This window comes from Dendropsophus ebraccatus, chromosome 1 (genome assembly GCF_027789765.1).
Source record: "Dendropsophus ebraccatus isolate aDenEbr1 chromosome 1, aDenEbr1.pat, whole genome shotgun sequence".
Taxonomy (NCBI): domain Eukaryota; kingdom Metazoa; phylum Chordata; class Amphibia; order Anura; family Hylidae; genus Dendropsophus; species Dendropsophus ebraccatus.
The window spans coordinates 182,397,586-182,417,557 of NC_091454.1; the positions used below are offsets into that span (position 1 = coordinate 182,397,586).

At 40.3% G+C, this 19,972-nt stretch overlaps 1 protein-coding gene across 1 annotated transcript in view; it reads right to left on the reverse strand.

Annotated features, from left to right (window-relative positions):
* IGDCC3 (immunoglobulin superfamily DCC subclass member 3) overlaps positions 1 to 19,972 on the reverse strand; it is a 98,396-nt gene that overhangs the window by 27,389 nt on the left and 51,035 nt on the right. Inside the window, exons 4-7 of the mRNA XM_069958910.1 lie at positions 4,715 to 4,859; positions 4,251 to 4,381; positions 4,028 to 4,165; positions 2,614 to 2,772 (exon numbers count right to left, since the gene is read on the reverse strand). Of these exons, the coding sequence (XP_069815011.1) occupies positions 2,614 to 2,772; positions 4,028 to 4,165; positions 4,251 to 4,381; positions 4,715 to 4,859 (573 nt within the window). The remainder of the gene's footprint in view (positions 1 to 2,613; positions 2,773 to 4,027; positions 4,166 to 4,250; positions 4,382 to 4,714; positions 4,860 to 19,972) is intronic.

Consider the following 19,972-nt stretch of genomic DNA (forward strand, 5'->3'; position numbering starts at 1 on the left):
TCGTATTGTCCTGTATTAATAGTCATATATGTCAATAATAACATGTTGTACTGTGGGAAACTAGGGGCTTAGCTGTGGGGAAGGGGACTAGTGGAGCGAGTACCCAACAAGCCAATCTGCCATGGCCACAGCATTTACATAGAAGGCTAGAGCAGTCAACTGAATCTTTGCCCCAAGTATATGAAAATCTATCTATACTCCCATCTTTATGTAGTCTGCAGTATGTATATGAGCTTTTAGGGTGCAAATGCGATGGAATTGGTCTTTATCTATTCCAAGTGCCTCATTGAACCTTATCTCCATTTGCTATACGGTTGAATACAGTCCATTGTTCCCTGTGAGCAGCTGTTTCTCCACACTGAGAGTGTTCTTCATTTAGATTGTTAAAAAGAAGTTCAGGAAAAAAAATGACTATCCCATGATTTCTATTTCACATCTCATATCTCCAGCTCTGGGAACCTGCGGGAACATTTACATACATGCGTGTGAGCAGCTCTATACCCCTTTAATTTTAATGGTGATAGCCCCCATAACAATAGCGTGGAAGCATAAACTAGCGCGGAGAGGAAGATTGATAGCACACAGGGTGTGCTGCAGAGCAATGCAGGGCTTTGTCAGTACAAGAGCAAACAATAAAAGGAGTAGGCACAAGATAGAATGAAACATAAAGAAGTTTGTGGTTACGCTGCCTTACCCTACCCATTATGGCAGAGACAATACTAGCGCACTCAGCATATCAACATGCTCCACTCTTTACGGGAAAATTTGAAATGGGAATTTTTATTTGCTAAATGCAGGCATCACAGAAAGATGCTGAGTAGGGAAGTGGGAGGATACCGGGACTGAATGCACAGATTACTCCCTTTGTCCATGCCCTGTTCCTTTCTTTCTACGAGGAATAGCGCTGCTGGGAAAATTCTGAGACTTCCATAGAAGGACTTAATAGGGTCAATATATTAACACAGTCACTGCTGATGCAATCCCGTCTGGACTTCAATCTGTTGCGTACATTACTTAGCAGCATTACTAATTTAATGGAAGGGGAAAAGAGCAGTGAAACATACAAATGCAATCACTCTACCATGATCGACCTCCCCCTACCAAGACAAAGACAATGCAGAATTAGGGTCTTTATCTTACTTGGGTCATTTAAGAATCTTTAAAACATTTCGTTTTAAAAATAAAAACACAAATACATGTTTGAATGTGTAACCCAGAGGAATACATAGCGATATTGTCTTTTTTAATTACATGCACATAAATGGAGGATCAAATAGGTATAGCTAAACGATGGGGTTCTGGTAAAAAAAAAAATAGAATACAGACAAAATTTTGCAATCTCAGAGATCTCTGATCTTTATGTAAGTGACTGTACAAAAATTTTTTGTCCCTGTTACGCATTTTTCCTATGGGTGTGTTGGTCCTCCTCCATGCATTCCTATATTGGTGACCACATACTGTATACAGAACATGAAATACAAAACAGGGTAAATTTCTTAACTGCTTTGTTCTAGTTTTCTGGCAACACTTGACCACTTACAACAGTTGTTGAAGTTATATGCCAAGTTTATTGAAGGGGTATTCCAAGACTTTTTAGTTGTATTTTTTTCTATATTCACGGTGGGTGCTGAGCTGCAGTAGGGTCAATACCCAATGTACAGAACATTGGATATTGGTGGTCCCAGGTTTCAGCACTCTACCTACCAATCATATATTGATGCCCTATTTTCAGGATGGACCATCATTAAAAAATCTTGAAAAACCATGTTAAGAAACAGGATAACAAATCTGTCCCAATGTCTGAGGTCATTCTATCATTGTATCTAGTAGACAGTATTTCCATACTGGTGCACATTAGATTGTGATAGTGCTGCTTTTTTCTCATAGCTAGCTCAGGCCTCAGCTAAGACCTGGAAGATTATAGGTAAAGTATAGAGGAGGACTTGCAAAATCAGCACATTCAGGGAAATTCGACTTTGTACTCCATAAAGCTAACCAAAATATTGTTTTTCTTTTGGCCATGAATAAATTTGCCTGGTTTCTGTCCAAACTATTACCTGCACTTCAACCTACACCTAAAAAATGGTAGTTGCCCAAATTCAATACAGGTTACACCCAGGTGAGCTTAGATTAGCCCATAGCAAAGTATAATGCTCCACATATAATACAAATTTGGTAAGAGATTTGGTCTTATTATTGTAATAAAATAATTATGATCAGCTTGCCCCTCTTTTATCCCACCTACGCCATCTTATGGCTTTGGCTCTTGGATGGGAATGCTAGTTGATAGAACTTTATGCAAGCCAGCAATACATATTGAGTTGTTTAGCACCTTTAACCAGGGATATGGTTAGAGGATTGCCAGTGGTGCAGCAACATCCAGGTCCCAGTGTGTGAGGAGGACCATAGACCCCTATTTAAACCCCTAAACCTTTTTACAGATTTTGCATTAGGGTCCAAGAACTTCATATTATATCTTTGCCCTTGATAGATCTTCTTTGAAATCCAAGCCTATATGCATATTAACTTGTGACTGGGTTACCAACTGTAAAAGACATGTCAGTTGTCCAATCATATGAAGGTTTAGATTAGTACAGGTACCTGCTTACTTACCCTGTACAACAAGCCTTCCCTGTGCAGTCCGGCGCACCCTGGTTCCTGGTTTGTTGGCAGCACATACATAAATTCCAGAGTGATGCACAGTTAAGTCTGATATCATCAAATTCCCAGTCCCTAAAACTTGAATTCCTTCCACACCAATAGGACGGCCATCTGAAAGACATCCAAGTACATCAAATGTAACCTTTCTTGCATATAAATGTCCTTGCAGTGGCAATAGGGGGCAGTGTTGTCACCCCAAAACTCTGTTCGTCAGTTCAAGAGACTCCACGGTGTAAAATTGTGGACATTTGGTAGTTCAATCAATAAATCAATCAATAAAATTTCAATACAAGACACCAGCTAGGTGGCACCAATATAGAATCTGTATATCACATAGTATGGTAAGAGGGTGGTATGAGGCCGGTTTCACAATTGCATATTACATAGGCACCTTTAAGACACTAGTTTGGACACAAGTCCCAGCCTGACCACATTTCTGATTACTTGAATTGACTGCTGTCAATTTTGGTATTCAGACCCCCAGTCAGTTCTGGACTTGCCTCTGTAATATGGACTCAAAAAAATTACATATGAAATATGCTCTTGTGAAACTGGCCTAGGAAAGTGAAGCGCCCAGGGAACATGCTGATGTAATTATTACACACTTGCAGACTAAGAAGGACTCTGATGAATTGAAGCAGCAGCCCCATGAGATATCAAGTCTTGATATCAAGATTACACAATTCTTGGCAAACGTCTAGACATTGACTTGTCCAGAGTAAATACATCTTGATTGTGGGAAAAAAAAACCTTCACATGCTTACAAGGGTTTCCCATAATTCTCACACAATATGGCAAATCCTGTGAACATGCAGTAAATGTTTGAGTGGAAAATCTAAAAATTTTATTCTGCCAGGAGGTACACTTCGGGAGGTACCCCTTTAGGACTGGGTAGTAACAGTACTTTCATTTTAGAGGGGGGGGGGGGGTCTGCTCATTGGCATACAGTTAAGTCTTGGATGAAAGGTGGTGCAGAAGCCACAATCAGATCCTGGCAGTTAACCCTATAGATGCTGCAGTCAGTGTGATCGCATCATCTATTGGGAAGAACAGAAGAAGAATTCCCCCTCTGTTCACCGTTGGGAGACCCCCAGTGTCATAGCTGTTGAGGCTGATCAGGCTTAGCCCTAAGTCAGAGTCTGATCAGCTATGCCTATCACAGACACAATACATTGCAAACTTTCTCCATGTACTGAACCCTGGGAGACATCCAGGTGGGTTATGAAGTGGATGAACATATAAGTTGATATTACATGTATACTCATCTCCTCTCACAAGGAATAACAGATCCTATTATTATACTTTACTTACTAAAACCGTAGCTACAATAACCCTTTGACAGCACATTTAAGCTTGTTAGTCATACCTAGCCGACTCCAGGACACAATAGGCCGAGGATTTCCCGTAGCCATACACTCAAGGATTGCTGTCTGGTGGATAGTCTTTGTGAGGTTCTCTGGACCAACTAAAATCATTGGATCCTTATATCCAGTGTAGTGAGGCCCTATAGTAAACAAAAGCACAACGACATATATCACATTGTCTTATATCAATACATCACTAGCACTAGGGATGTACCAGGGCATTACCTGTTACAGTTAACACAGCTTCAGGACTGTATTTAACACCAGCTGTATTGGAAGCCACACAGCGGAATGTGCCTGCATCATCGGCCTGGAGTGCAGTTATCTGTAGGACACCAGTGGGAAGTAAGGTATATCTATATAGAATAAGAAAAGAATACAAGATGTATAATGAAGATCTATGTCTATATGTGGATACAGGCTTTGCCTACAATAATTTTTATAAATGCCCAATAGATGCCCAATGAAATAAATAAAGATTTTAGGCAGATTTTGCATTATCATTACTAAGAACAATCCATGTATTAATCATTGGACAATTAGAAAACCAGACTTTGAATCTCACAATTTGCACAGTTCACTGTAACAGCGACACAAAGTTGTACCAAAGTTGTAGTTACACCTACAGTCTAAAAGTCAACACAGACGAAGTGAGCCCTTCCGTTCTGTTGGTAACTACCAGTATGTACCTGGGGTTGTCTGTATCAATAACTTCACCACTTCGTTCCCATACAATATCTGGCTCTGGTAGACCATGAATCTGGCACTGAAACCTGGCCACACCGCCCTCTTCTAGGGTTGCATCAAGAGGGAAAATGTGAAAGTCTGATATGGCTGTGGAAGAAAGGAAATATGTTTGAACTTCCTTATTTTCTTTTTTAGAGAAAAAAAAACTGCGTGAAAAAGACTTTACATAATTGTGATATCATAATGCTTGGTTTAATTTAAGTTTGTGTTACATTGAGGCAAGAAAAAGAAAATAATGAAAAATAGAATTATCATATAAAACCATTTGAAGTCTAACGATAATAGTAATAATAATTATAAAGAAAGCATACTTACCCATCCCCATGTCCGTAGAGCTGCCTTACTGATAGCTGATAGCTGCCGTCCTCCTGCAGCTCCTGCTTCTGAAACGTCACATACCCAGCTGAATACCCAATAATTACAGCAGCTGTCCAACAGCAGTCAGGGCGGCGTAATGGGGGGTACAGGAATGGGCAAGTATAATTTCTTTATTGTGTTCCTGCACCCTTCTGCCTGCCTGTGATTTTAATGTTTGGTGGGACTTCCTCTTTAAGTTTAGTACCTTTAAAGGGGTACTCCAGCACTAGAACTTTTATAAAATATAATAAACATCATATTCTTACCTTTCCTTGCTCCCCCAGTGTCCTTCTGCAGTGTCTCCAGTTCCCCTGCTGACCGCAGCTGCCACCACCGTACTTGTCTCGGCAGTGAAAGCCCGCTCGGCCAATCACTGGCTGAGATAAGACAGGGCTGCATCCAGTGATTGGCTGAGCAGGCCATCACTGCCAAGACAAGTTTGTCTCCGCAGTTGTGGCGGCAGTGGGTAGTGGAGGATGAGGAGACACCAACGGAGGACAATGGAGGAGTGTGGAAAGATATTTATTATGTTTTATATAATATCAGCACAATATCAATAGTTTGTAAGTGCCGGAGTACCTCTTTTAAATTGATCCTCCAACTGAAGGCAGCTGGTAACTGGCCAGGAGGGAAATCATGTGTACTGAATAAAATCTGTAGGGGAGAGAAATGTGATATCAATTTAAGATTATGCCTGTGAGTGTATTAGAGATGGAAAGGGTGTGTGCCACCAATTTATTGCTAAGAATCTTGGGGAGGATAGTTATTTGGATCACAGATTATTTCCTTACTGTTCTTTTATGAATCCTAGAAAATATTTTTGGATAATTGCACAAATACAAAGAAATAGAATTCATAGAAGTGATCACCCCTAGTTAAGACATATGAACCCTTCTCCAATCAGAACCATGATTCTGTGAAATCAAACTTTGTGCAGCCGAAGGCAAATGTAATCATTTTCATCCTTGGATGGTTTGACTTAAAGTTCTTAAGACATTTCAAAATGAGCGAAAACAGTCCACAAATTCGAAAGAGATATATGAGGGTTTTATTAAACAAAATTATATTGGCAGCGTACATAATAAATTTGAAGGAAAAAGAACCAAAAGGGCCATATGGGCCATGAATACCCATCCTAGCAAAGTACCATGTGCTAGCCATTTTCCAGGCTCCCAGCAGTTCCTATTTGTTATGAAAGTCATGATTATTATTTACACCGCAATATTCCTTCTACTTTTTTTTGCAAAATGTCTTCTCTGGTGTCTTCAGCCTGACGTCCTTTACATCCTGTAACAAACTTCTGTATACAGGGCACTCTAGCCAGGAATTCAGCCAACTATTTTTCCTCCCGCTACACTTTCTTGACTATAACTCCACCCACATAGTGGGAGGGAGAGAGATTGGAGTTCCTAGCTAGAGTGTCTTTTACACAGGAACAGAATGTTTGTGACAGGATGTACACCAGACAGGACATCATAGAAGAAAAGCAGGACATTTAATGTAGAAGAAAAGCAGGAAAGACCACAAAAATGCAATGAAATAATCCTATCTACCAATATATGGTAATTTTTGAGACAGTTGAAAACAGGTTTTTATTATTGGACCAACCCCTTTAAGTGATGTTATGACACAAGCTATTCCGAAGAAGCAGCAGCAGAATATTGGTATTACACTCAATATTCACAACAGAAATCAGGTAATTGTTATATGTGACTTGCCTGGTTGCTCACCAATTAGGGTATGTCCCACAACTTAAAATTAGGGCGAAATGGCGCCTGTAATTTGCCCTTTTACATAGTTTTACATAGTGTGAACATACCCTTACCTTAAAAGGTCTTCTTAATGTGTTAAAATAGCTTGAAAGTATGCGAAATACTGTTGAGGATCATTTCAATATCTCTAGTCCAAAGAAAATATTGCGTTGGCCAGTGTTTCCGATAAACTGTAAATAGAACCTTCCTCGAAAAGTAACTGGTTGCCATGGAAACCACTGTTATTTTTACTCTCCTGTAGAATTCACTCGTCAGACTTCAAAGATTTCCCAAACTTACAATACAGACAAATCTTTTGTTATGTCTGAAAAATCCAGTTTTTCATCTAGATATGAGGAAGAACCAATAGCACAGTGGGGCATCCTGGTCACTCTTTACTGCTCAGTAGTAAAACAGTCAAAGCAACATATCTGTATTACAGATTCCTTCACTTTGTAGTTAATTCTGGATACTACAGTTGTGGAGGTTCTGTATTTGTTAACATTTCCACCATGTAAAGAGAAGCTGCATGTAAGGTGGTATTTGACTAAGTGATTTTCATGTTCTCAGTTCAACAATAAATGATCGCTTTTGGGAACAATCTGAAATCGCTCACCACAATACACGAATCGCTGTTAACAATAGTTATTGTGATTGTTTTCCGAACACTCAGGCCAAATCAACAAAGTATGTTTAATCTGTGAACCACTTATTAGACACAGTGGCGTAGCTACTATAAAGGCAGACCACACCACTGCTATGGGGCTTGTGCACTAAGGGGGCCTGCAGGCGTTAAATGCTGACTGACAGAGCAAAAAGCCATTGGCTTTCTGCCCTGGCAGTCTCTCTTGTGGCTGGAGGCAGCTTTGCACCTCCAGGCTCACGAACCCCCCATACACATACTCACCTGGCCCAGGGCAGTCTCATGTGCGCCAGGGAGCTGGGAGAACAAAGGAATGCTGGCAGAGTAGGTGAGTATGTGAAGGGGGGGGTCCCATTTTTTTGTTATGGGGCCCCGTGACTCCTCGCTACGTCCCTGGATAAACACATATGCGAACTACCAACAATAATTATTTGACAGTTGAAAGACAACAATGAATGACTTATCATTTGTCATTTGATCAATAGGTTTTATTGTGTAATAGGGCCTTTAGGCTATATTCACATACAGTAAAATAATACCAAAATAATTTTAACTGAAAATAGAACAATGGTTAAACTGGTTGCAAAAGCAGCTTGTAAATAATGAGCATGTTCATTATTTTGCTGCCCACAATCAATTACGGCTGTTATCCTATACTGTATGTGCACTGCCAGTCAATTTTTCCATTGACTTCCATGAAGGGCCTTATTACATAAGAAAATACATAAAATTATTATTATTAAATAAACAATTATGGCAGTATTTTGGTTTTATCTATGTTTGAACACAAAAAATCCATCCAAGATTACTTTTTTTTTTTCGATTATGATTTCGGACACTTGTTGGGCACAATGTGACCTCATTTACTTACTTTATCCTGACACATCGCAATCATTGCAGGATGACCAGTCACTTTTTGGTCGCATGATATCTTTCATGGCTAAAATCCCTCTTTTATAGAAATTATTGTACATTACTTATTCTTATACAATGAGTAAAAACAATGTTCTTCTTCAGGATTTGGACAGCACATACAGTATATAAAAAGTCTTTATATAGTTTACATACCACAATTCATATTGAATCCATTGCCTTCCCTAGGACACATGGACAACATCAATGGTGGGGGCAGCAATAACAGCTTATTGCCAGAAGTTTTTGATGCCAAAACCACAGCATTCAGCTGATTGCCAAGCCGACGAATGAGCGGCCAATAATAACCCTGTGTAAAAGACCCTTAAGTTCCAGTAGCAAAGGGAGCAAGAAAATTTGGCTGCCCCCATCTCTCCGAGGACCCTGTAGCAGCCACATGTTCTGCTCAATGATATGTACAGTCTGGAAATGAACAGTCTATATATTTGCAAAGTGTTCACATCCAGCTACATTTACTATCAGCTTGTAATGATCTCTTGTATTTCATCATTCAGTGCAGGTTCATTGCTGTCCTCACACACCCAAGGGTGTTAGTGTCTCTATGTGTGATTCACACCCACCGAGCTCCCCTTAGCATCACCTCCCTACACTGTCACACTGCACCAGATGGGGGGCAATGTGCTAGCCTCTTTAACGTACCTCTGAGGCATATCCTATCGCTCAGGTATTTAACTAAAGTGACAAACTGGTATTCCTCTATGTTACTCCTGGCACCTCTGCTTGCATTTATGAAAAGGTGAAAATACAATAGACAAAATATCCTGCCCAGAATTATTGTTATTCAGTGCAAACTAGTCCCTGAAAGGGTATTTTCAAGTGACACCAGATGTCATTAAAAAAAAGGAAAACATACATTAAGGAGACCCAGACGTGTTATAGAAGAGAAATAAATATTCATAGGAAGCCAATTATCAGTAGACGGGCGCACCACATGTATACTGCGGGAGCGTGAATACATAGGGGGAGCACATTTTACTATTTTATATGTTTCTCTCCAAAATGCCTTCCACTTATTTAGGTTATTTAAAGAGTTTTTCCATGTTTATAATATTGATGGCCTGTGCACAAGATAGGCCATTAATGTCTGATTGGCATGGTGCCAACTCATGGCATCCCCACTGATCAACTATTCAAAGGAGCTACTGAACCAATACACAGAGGATGGCTCCAGAGGCTGTGGTAATGCATCAGTTCCTGCTCAATTCAATAGGAGCTGTGCTGCAGTATCCCATTATTACCACTACACAGTAGATGGGGCAGGAATTCAGGTACTGTTAACTGTGTATACCATAGGTGCTGATTTAGTAGGTTGGCATGCTGGGCTTTGGCATGCCCATCAATCAGACTTACCCTGAAGAAAAAACATCAATGTTATAAACTCAGAAAACCCCTTTAAGTTACTGCTAATGACAGAATTCCTTTTCAGTACACTTTTGGCAATAACAAGAATGGAGTTCCCACAGACTTGGTTTCTCTTTTTATGTTAGGCTGTTAGGGAAGCAGCTGAGCCCGCTAGGTGATATAGGTAGAATTATGAAAATATGCAATTCATTTTCATTAGCTGGAAAAGGTAAGTTGCACCTGAATGGTTTAATGGAAAATATAGACAGGTGATGGTATACAAAATCTTTACCATAGCAGCCTAATGTGATAAAGGGATAGTCTAAGGGATAAAGGGATGGTCCTCAGTATAAAAGGGTGGTCTTTTGGATAAAGGAATTATCTTCTGGATAAATGGATAGTCTTAGGGATAAAGGGGTGGTCTTCTGGATAAAGGGATGGTCTTCTGTATAAAAGGGTGGTCTTTTGGATAAAGGGATGATCTTCTGAATAAAAAGTTGGTTTTCTGGATAAAGGGATAGTCTAAGGGATAAAGGGATGATCTTCTGGATAAAAGGGTGGTCTTAATGATAAAGAGATGGTCTTCTGGATAAAAGGGTGGTCTTTAGGATAAAGGGATGGTCCTCTGGATAAAGGGATAGTCTTCTGGATAAAGGGATGGTCTTCTGGATAAAAGGGTGGTCTTCTGGATAAAGGGATGGTCTTCTGGATAAAGATAAAGGGATGGTCTTCTGGATAAAAGGATAGCCTTCTGGATAAAGGAATGGTCTTCTGGACAAAGGGATGGTCTTCTGGATAAAGATAAAGGGATGGTCTTCTGGATAAAAGGATAGCCTTCTGGATAAAGGAATGGTCTTCTGGACAAAGGGATGGTCTTCTGGATAAATGGGTGGCTTCTCAAAGAAGTGGTGTATTAGAGAAGTGTTGTGCCAACAGGACAAAAAAATATATACTGCCTGTAGTGTTTATTTTTCCTGTTATTTAAACAGATTCTGTGACGGAGCCTCTGACGCAGCGTGCATCTAGCTTTATTGATATATCTGCATTCTGACCTCCGGCTGGACTTCTGACCCCTGCTTCTGCCTGCTGTTTTTGGACATTGAAGTACTCTCCTGGTTTGACCCTGTCTGTATTGATCCTGTCACTGGTTCTCTTTTGCTCCTGACATTGGCTTGGTCCTAACCTTAGGCTTGCTCACTGACTATCCTTAGATTTCTGAGTTTGTCTTTGGCATATCTATTTGGTACTACCCCATTTCGTGTAAGTCTTGCATTTAGCCAGTGTAGGCCGCTGCCACCCAGTCGGGTGCTGCCTGGTAGGGTTTGCCTAGGGCTGCACTGTCCCATACTCTTTACAGCCAAAGGGTATGTTCACATTAGGCTACTTTCTTGCAGACATTTTATGACCTATCAGTACCTCTAAATGAAGTTTGTAAAAACCAGTCTGCATAGTGCTGGAATAACCCTATTTAATCTACAGAAATTTTTGCCACAAATCTGCCCAGTTTGCAGATATCTTTACACAATTATTATTAAACTTTTGAATGAAACTTTTCCATGAAATAGCTAATAATTATAGAAGCTGTGACACAAGACACACTACTTCCTTGCCTGGTTGAAGGGCAGATTTTATCCTGTGCTCAGAGACCAATCTTTGCCCTAGCGACAACCGGACAGTCTAAGATCTCTGCCCAGTTACAGGGCCTTATCTGATAGTTCTGCCAAGCAGATGAGTCTCCAGCACGACTGGGAAGCAGCCTCGGGATTTGACCTACATTTCACTGGAGCAGGATTAATGCAGCTTGTGCAGAAAATCCTGAGGAACCAGTGCCACTCGCAACCTCTGCCCAGTAGATATTAGCAGGGGAGGGGGGTTAACCTCTTTTGTGCCACAACAGATCAGGGCTCCACCAATCAACCTGCTGAACTGATACTGGGCCACATGTATAATGTGTACCCTCCTTCTTATAGGCCCTCTATCAGTACAAATATTACCCCTGACATAATATTCTAATGGCATAGATTTACCCTGGCTTGACAGATTTGCCACTGCTTATAATATAAGACTGGAAGTTTAAAATAAATACAGATTATAGTCTTATATCAATCATAAAAAGGATTTCCACTGAAATATTATTTATGCAGCATGCCTATATAAACCCAGCATTAGAGATATTTAAACAATCGTTCCTAAATGTTATTTTTATGTTCCTGGATCGGGTCATTGACTCGCTTATGAGATGAGCGTAATCTTGCATCTAGTAACTGTTCCCATCCCGTCCATTCTTTGTTGTAGAAAGGAACTGATACTTCTGGGCCCAAACCAACCTCTAAAGTACAAAATGTGACTAATAGTCCATCATTCCCACCCGCTGACAGCTACTGTACCTGGGTCAAGCACTGCTTGAGCAAGAATACACTTTTTCTACAATGTCATCTGTTTAAGGCTATGTTCACATTATGTATAAACAGAGGCTGTTGTTTTCTGTGTGAAATAACAGCTGCTGCTTGATTTGTTCCTGCAGCCGATATAACCATATCCACTGCAGGAACATCATTTTATTTTATTTGGATTGCAGGCAGATTTGGGTGTGCCTGCAATCCAATTAACTATTGACGTCCATGCAATCTATGGCTGTTAGAACGGCCATACATTGTGTGAACTGAGTGGGAACAATGGCCTTTGTTCCTGCTTTAGCGGCCGCAAATAATTGACAAGTCACCAACAGCTGTTGGTCAATACAGTGTGTGAACAATGGCCGTTGTACCCATAGGGGGAGATTTATCAAACATGGTGTAAAGTGAAACTGGCTTAGTTGCCCCTAGCAACCAATCAGATTCCACCTTTCATTTTCCAAAGAGTCTCTGAGGAATGTAAAGTGGAATCTGATTGGTTGCTAGGGGCAACTGACCCCGTTTTACTTTACACTATGTTTGATAAATCTCCCCCATAGAGTTCAATGCAGTGCATTATTTTAAGGCAAGAACGGTTGTTGTTTTAATCTCCAACAACGGCCGTTCTTGTATTAAGAAATACACTGTGTGAACATAGCCTAATGGTGGAGTCACACCTGGATCCGTCAATATTAAATGAATGGATAAGCACAAACTGATGTAAACTGATTGCAAAATTATAAATTTTTTAAAGGTCTGTTTGCATTTTGCCTATGAATATCCGTATATGTTTCTTCCTGATTTCTCACTTCTTCTGCGCATGCTCAGTGGAAAAAAACTGACGATGATGGATAACGTGCAAACAGGCATGAACAGAAAATACCTTCCATTTAGATCTGTCATTGTTGGCTATAATGTAAAAAAAATAACTGATTTGCACTTTCCGTGTCTTCTGTTCTTGTTTTGTTTTTTTGGATGGACAAAAAATTTGTTATTTAATTTGATTAAATTAATGGGAAGTTTGAAGTTGAAACGGAATTGTTGTGAAGGGTAAGGCTGGATTCACGTTGTGTTTTTGCAGTCCATTTAACATACCCGTTTTATGGATAAAATAAATAGCAATATTAAATAGCAAGAGCAATATATAAAGGTACTCGGGGCATATTAGAAGTCACCATCTTTCTTAATTGTACCCACATCCTGACAGTTGGGTATAACTGATATCTAAGGCAAAATCACAGGAGGCGCTGTTATTGGAATACACCACAACTAGTGAAGGCACCTAGATTTTATAGGTATGTAGTAGGCCATTGGGGTTTGTACTTTAATGGGGCACCATAGCGGAATTCTTATAGCTGTACTATGGGAACAGAATTGGAGCTGTGCAGTGTTTCATTGGATACCGGATACAAATGAGTAGGTAGCATTAAGGCTGGGTTCACACTATGTATATTTGAGGCTGTATTTGGTCCTCATGTCAGGTCCTCATAGCAACCAAAACCAGGAGTGGATTGAAAACACAGAAAGGATCTGTTCACACAATGTTGAAATTGAGTGGATGGCCGCCATATAACAGTAAATAACGGCCATTATTTCAATACCACAGCCGTTGTTTTAAAATAACAGCAAATATTTGCCATTAAATGATGGCCATCCACTCAATTACAACATTATGTGAACAGATCCTTTCTGTGTTTTCAATCCACTCCTGGTTTTGGTTGCTATACAGCCTCACAAATACAGCCTCAAATATACATAGTGTGAACCCAGCTAAAGCTGCATCTAAGTATAAGATAAATACCTATCATGCCTGTACAAGTAGAATTAAAGGATTCCTAACAACTTCTCACTTTGTTAATCCTTAGAAAAAAATATGATTTTTCCCGAAAGAGCGGAGATATTATGTAAAAATGCGCAGCTTGAAATTTCCTTCAGAGAATTGTTAGATACAATATTGTAATAAGCTAATCATATTTTACATGAAAGTTTTTTCCGAAGAAAAGCATTAAAAGAAGGCATCTTAAAGACTTCAGATGTCTGCCGTCCCAGCTGCACGGGGAGCTGTGACAGGGTTAATGCCAATACTGACTGGCACAATCCCAGCTGAAGCTGCCTCCCTTCTATGAAAAAGTAGGCCAGATTCCCACATGACCGCCGCCGCCGCTTTCCAGCAACTCCTGCTCGTTTAGGGAGAAAGAGCTGAAAATAGCTCCTGTGGGAACTGTGACAGGAGAGACTAGCCAGGGGGGTGTTCCATTATGCCACCCAAATCAGTAATTCTCCAAGTATGCAAACAGTGTTATATCTAACTGAACAAGCCTTTAATTAGAGACTAATTTGGACAAATCTCTCTCCAAAATGTGTGGGGTCAGCCGGCTTGTTATGTAACATTGTTAAAAAGACAAATATGCACCACAATGCTGACCAGTGCAGACTTTGTCATTAGAGACAGTGGCAGAATAAGACAATCGGGCACTGGCTGGTACCTGAGAATACCCATTACCTCTTCGCTATCCTCTACCACCTTGTTACTGCATTCATGAGACAATGTCAAATGACTTGAAAACAACCCAATATCAGCTCATTTAACCAGCGAATAAATTCCAATATCCCTTTTTACAGTGGTCACCTAGCAAAAGACTCAACATTTTTTAGGGGGTTATCCAAGGGGTAAGAAAAACATGGCCAAGACAACTCTTATCTCCACTTATGTGTGGTTTGCAATTCAGTTGTGAAACCCCAACCAAACTGGAGACAAAAACTGAGCTGTCTCTGGAAGAAAGTGGACATGTTTTTCTAATGATGGATAACCCCTTTAATGCAGGCAGATTTATATGGTCTCATGGCAGGCATAGTCATGGCTCAGCTGAAAATAATGACCATGGCACCTAAATAGTTTACAGAGGTAAAGACTCCTCCTGTAAGCTCTTCAGTGCCACTGCAGAGAACTGCTGCGTTCCCATATTAAATGGGGGGCTGGGGGACTAACAAAAGTTCCCAGGTCCGACATGCCTTGCCAAAGACAAGACTGAGAGACATAATACACTAGATGTGTACAGACAATGAGACAATGATATGGTCACCTCACCTTCTGGGAGGACCTGTAAAAACAACACATAATTGGTCTTAACAATCCAAATGCAAGTAACTTATTAAAATAATTATTAGGAAACAACAGATAATGGAGAAAAAAAGTTTAATCCCTGGAGGTGACAAGCCTTCTTTACCATGAAAACAGTGGACCAGTCACCTCATAGTAAAAACAGTGGAGGGCTTCATAACAGACTTAAGCCTCTGTTACACGGGGCAATTCAGAGGAATAAATGTGCGCCGACCTATCAGCTATTACATGTGTCGACAGGAAGCGCGTAAGAATGTGGGGGCCACGGGGAGCCGCCTAGGTAGGTGCTAGATTGGGCAGCTTATAGAAGATAGCGGCATGTTGAATGACGACGATCAGCCGACAATGTTCATGTCGACTCATCGTTGTCTTCTATTACACAAATCCATTATTGGCCATAACGGTTGGTATCGGCCGAATACGGCCGATAATCACTTTGTGTAATGTAGAAATATATAATCACATCCCCTTTATCCACCTATACATCATCCCTGTCTCCATTTTCTCCCTTTACTTGGTTGAACTTGCTACTATGTTAACAGAAGAATAAAAAAAGTTCTGACTTCTGACATGATAGAAAAAAATGAAAACAATTGCTTGATCATTAAAGCCCATGGTCATGAAGGGGTTATTATTCTCAGGCTCCTCCACTTCTTGTTCTCCTGGGAGAGAAATAGATGGGGTGGACAGGGACCATTTAAATAAAATGCCTGCTGGATGAGTCTACATTTCCATAATATAGATTGCAGATTTTGTGAAAAATGAGACTTCACACTCCTGTGAACACAATGATGGGGGTTTTCACGTATTGCGCTCTAGAATGGACCTGTCACTGATGTAAATAGGACACCGTTTAGCTGTAAATTGGAAACATTACTTGCTGTTTTTTAATTAGGTTTGGGTGAGGAATCAATGACATTTACAGTGGCAATTACCCAGTGATTACCCTCCCGAATATCCTAAAGGTGGAAGGGGTGTGAATAATAAGACAAAAAACTAAGCACTCTTATTTTCCTCCCCATTGAGCATTTCTGAATATCTAAGAGGTGCTTACTGCAACCTGCAAAATTTGGTCAATACTAAAAAACAATGTACAGCCATAATGCTTATTGTGAGCTATTATACCGCTCTGTTGGTGCCTCCAAAGATCAGACTTTATATAGTCTTTGAACACTGTCCATAAGAAGGAAGATGCGGCACTTGCCAAATAACTTGATTGCAAACTTTATTCCATTAAAATCATGGGATGCGGATGAACGAGACCTATTTGTAGAGAGGTGGTATGCTTTGTACATAAAGGGAAATCTCTACATTTGTTGGCATTTTGGTGTTAACACGAACTGACAAACACAACGTATCCTGAGGAAAATAGCCCCGCTCTTGCTCTATTTCCTCTGTGCCTTGTAAAAGAGAAGCTTGACCCTTGGGCTTGCTTATTACTTACCTCTGTGATGGTTGTGGATAAAATTAGCCCTATGTATGTTATCATGGCCCGCAGAAAAGGAGGTAGGACTTGGGTCAGGTTGAGTACGTAACTGCCTGGGGCGCTATTGGGGGCGAAGTTAATGAATTCTAAACACCTTTTTATTCTTTTACATCCATTTCAGTGTTTTTTTCCAAGCAGCTTATACTACTATAATGGGGTATGATGAGAAAAATGAGAAAAATGAAGTGTTACACGTTTGAATACCAAGCTGCCTCTGCAATGAGACTTCTATGTGTTGACGGGATGAGGTGAAGGGAAATAGGCAGTATATATTGTAAATAAGAAGGATGGGTACTAGTGCATTGCTGATGTGGGGCACATTCTAGAACCCCTGGCATTGGCACCAGGCTAGTTTGTTCTACATCTGGTTGGGGCTGCATCATTCTACAGGTTCCAGAGCAGGAATGAGCACCCTTCAAATGAAATATCGTTTTTGGTCAAGCTGATGCAAAGATTTTTCATCCTAGTACTTTATCCTAGTAATTTATCAAACATATCATAGATAGCAAGATATGGTCATTTACTAGATAATAAGGGGGGCATTTATCAAGGTCTTCACATAGCGTGCACACCTTGATTTACACCCACACACAGACATAGATTGTGCCTCTACATAAATCCAGTGTGCCTGTGCTCTGATGAGGGACTAGTTAAAGGGGTATTCCGGGTCGGAGAGCTTTTTGAGCTATGGTCGGGGAGGAGGTAGATGAAGGCAACGATGTCCACTTACCTCCCTGGTCCCAGCTCCGGGTCCTGAATCATGCTGCCTAAGTCTGTGATGCCTGGCTCCTTCCTGGTCTGTGACGCGGCTTAAGATATGACGTTTCTATCCCACTCAGCCATTCAGCGGCAGAGGTGAGATCCCAGTACAGCCACTGAATGGCTGAGCGGGCTGAAAATGTCCCGTTTCAAGCCACGTCACTGACCAAAAAAGCGGCCAGGGACCGTAGACCAGAGCAGCACGATGCAGGACCCAGTGCTGGAACTAGGGAAGTAAGTGGACGCCATTGCCTTCATCCACCCCCTCCTCAGCCATAGCTTAAAAAGCCCTCCCGCATATTAGTAGGTTAGATGCTTCTAACCTGCTGGTAGTTTCCCTTTAAACAGTAGGTAATTTTCTGATGGCCTATTCCCCTTAACTGGTTTACATACTGTATTACCTATATTGTGCTATCAGGATTGTGGAGGAGTCAGAGTCCCTTTAAGTAAGAACAGGAACTTTGTGAAATGTTCTCATGTTCATTATAGTCACAACAAACAAAAAATGTTCCAACGACACAGTGATGTTGTACATGACCTCCAGACATGTATTAAGATAATACTGGGACATTATTCGATAGCATCTTCTTATCCTTAGTACATTTCAATCTAACTATGTACAAATAGGCAGCTGGACTAAACTGCTATTTAACTCTTTACAGTCATCTATAGTGATTTTTTTCAGGTTCCAAGGTAGAAATCCATACAAAATGTGAGCATTTTAACATGGAACTACACACTGCACTTTCCAACTTTCTAGACTCTTATGAAGTCGGTGGATACATATTTTGCCACAGGTGATCGTTGTCACAAGTGTTAATATATGTAAGTGTGGGTATATAAAAAGGTAATAAAAGCTATAGTAAATACATTCATAATGAAGTTTAGTCGCGAGCAGACGCATTTGTATAGCTGCATTGTATTAGGAACGGAGGAGGAGGTCCTGCATACTATAACCCCCAGCACCCCTCCCCCCTCACAATCTGGCAGCTTTAGCACTGTGGCAAGGATATAAATCTTATATAACATTTATATTGTTCCTTTACTGGCCTCAGTATGCTCACAGGAGCCAGTAAAGCAGCTCATAACCTTCTATAAAAGAATCCAGCTATGATATGGAGGCTGAAAATGAGCCAGTAAAATATTTAAAAACCTTGTAAAACAGTTTGTTTTTACAGCCAGTAAGAGCAGAGAATGAAGGGAACTGGCTCCCAGTTACTTAATGTTACTAAGTTCTCTGGTTCTATCCCATACAACGTATAGGAACTTATAACTGTGGCCAAAGACGAGCTAAAGTGTCAAAGCAAAGGAAACAGTTCCGGATTATACAGAGATTTAACATTTTTTAGATCCTCATGATCAAATATCTGTAGTGTAAAACTTAAAAAAAAAAAAAATCCCGGCATACAATGGGATGTCTATCTTTCTATTTTATATTATTTGTGATGATAGGCGCAAAAGATAAGTTGTTTTTTTTCTCTGTTTTAAATATTATTTGCGAGAACCGAAAAGCAGGCTTTTTGATGGGAATGCACTACATATTTTACTGCCCATTGATTCTCAATACAAGTTCACAGGCAACCACCTGCTCTTCCAGATATTACAGCTAAATGGTTCAGAAAGGAACATATTATTAAAGGGGTTGTCTGGTTTAGAAAATCCATATTCAAATCCCCTCTAAGGGCGTTTTGAGTTCATAGAGAGTAGCTTCACATGTGGGTCCTCCATCTATTAGAGGCCCACCCTCTGGAGGGCTAAGCACGTCCATGCATTAGATGGGCAGTCCATTGATTGAAATGGGCACTATGTAAAGCTTCCTTTCCCCTGTGGTGGCACCGAGATGAACACTTGCTGCCAAGTTCCCCCACAGATTACAGTTAATTACAAGGAATCCCATCAGCTGCACGTCCTGTGATCAGCTTATTTCCAGGGGGGTCTTCTATCACAAAGCAGAGAACCCTTTTCAATAGTCTGGTAGAGTATAATGTACGCATTGTGGTGGTAAATAACCAAGAACAGTGGAAAATGTATAAATCTCCTCGCTCCGTGCCAGCCATGTTACATGAAAAAACTGGGACTGTCTGTAAATAAATGAATAATAACATACCTAGAATATGGAATTATAATGCAGATAAGCCTATGCTTCAATGTGAAAGGTTTTGGATGAATTGTTTAAGAGGACATTGTCGACTTATCTAAATTTCTACATTCATAGTATAATATATAAAATATAATAAAATAACCAATAAAAGACACAAAGGGGGAGATTTATTAAACATTGTGTAAAGTGAAACTGGCTTAGTTGCCCCTAGCAACCAATCAGATTCCACCTTTCATTTTCCAAAGAGTCTGTGAGGAATGAAAAGTGGAATCTGATAAATCTCCCCCAAAGTAACTAACCTAATAATACACAGAA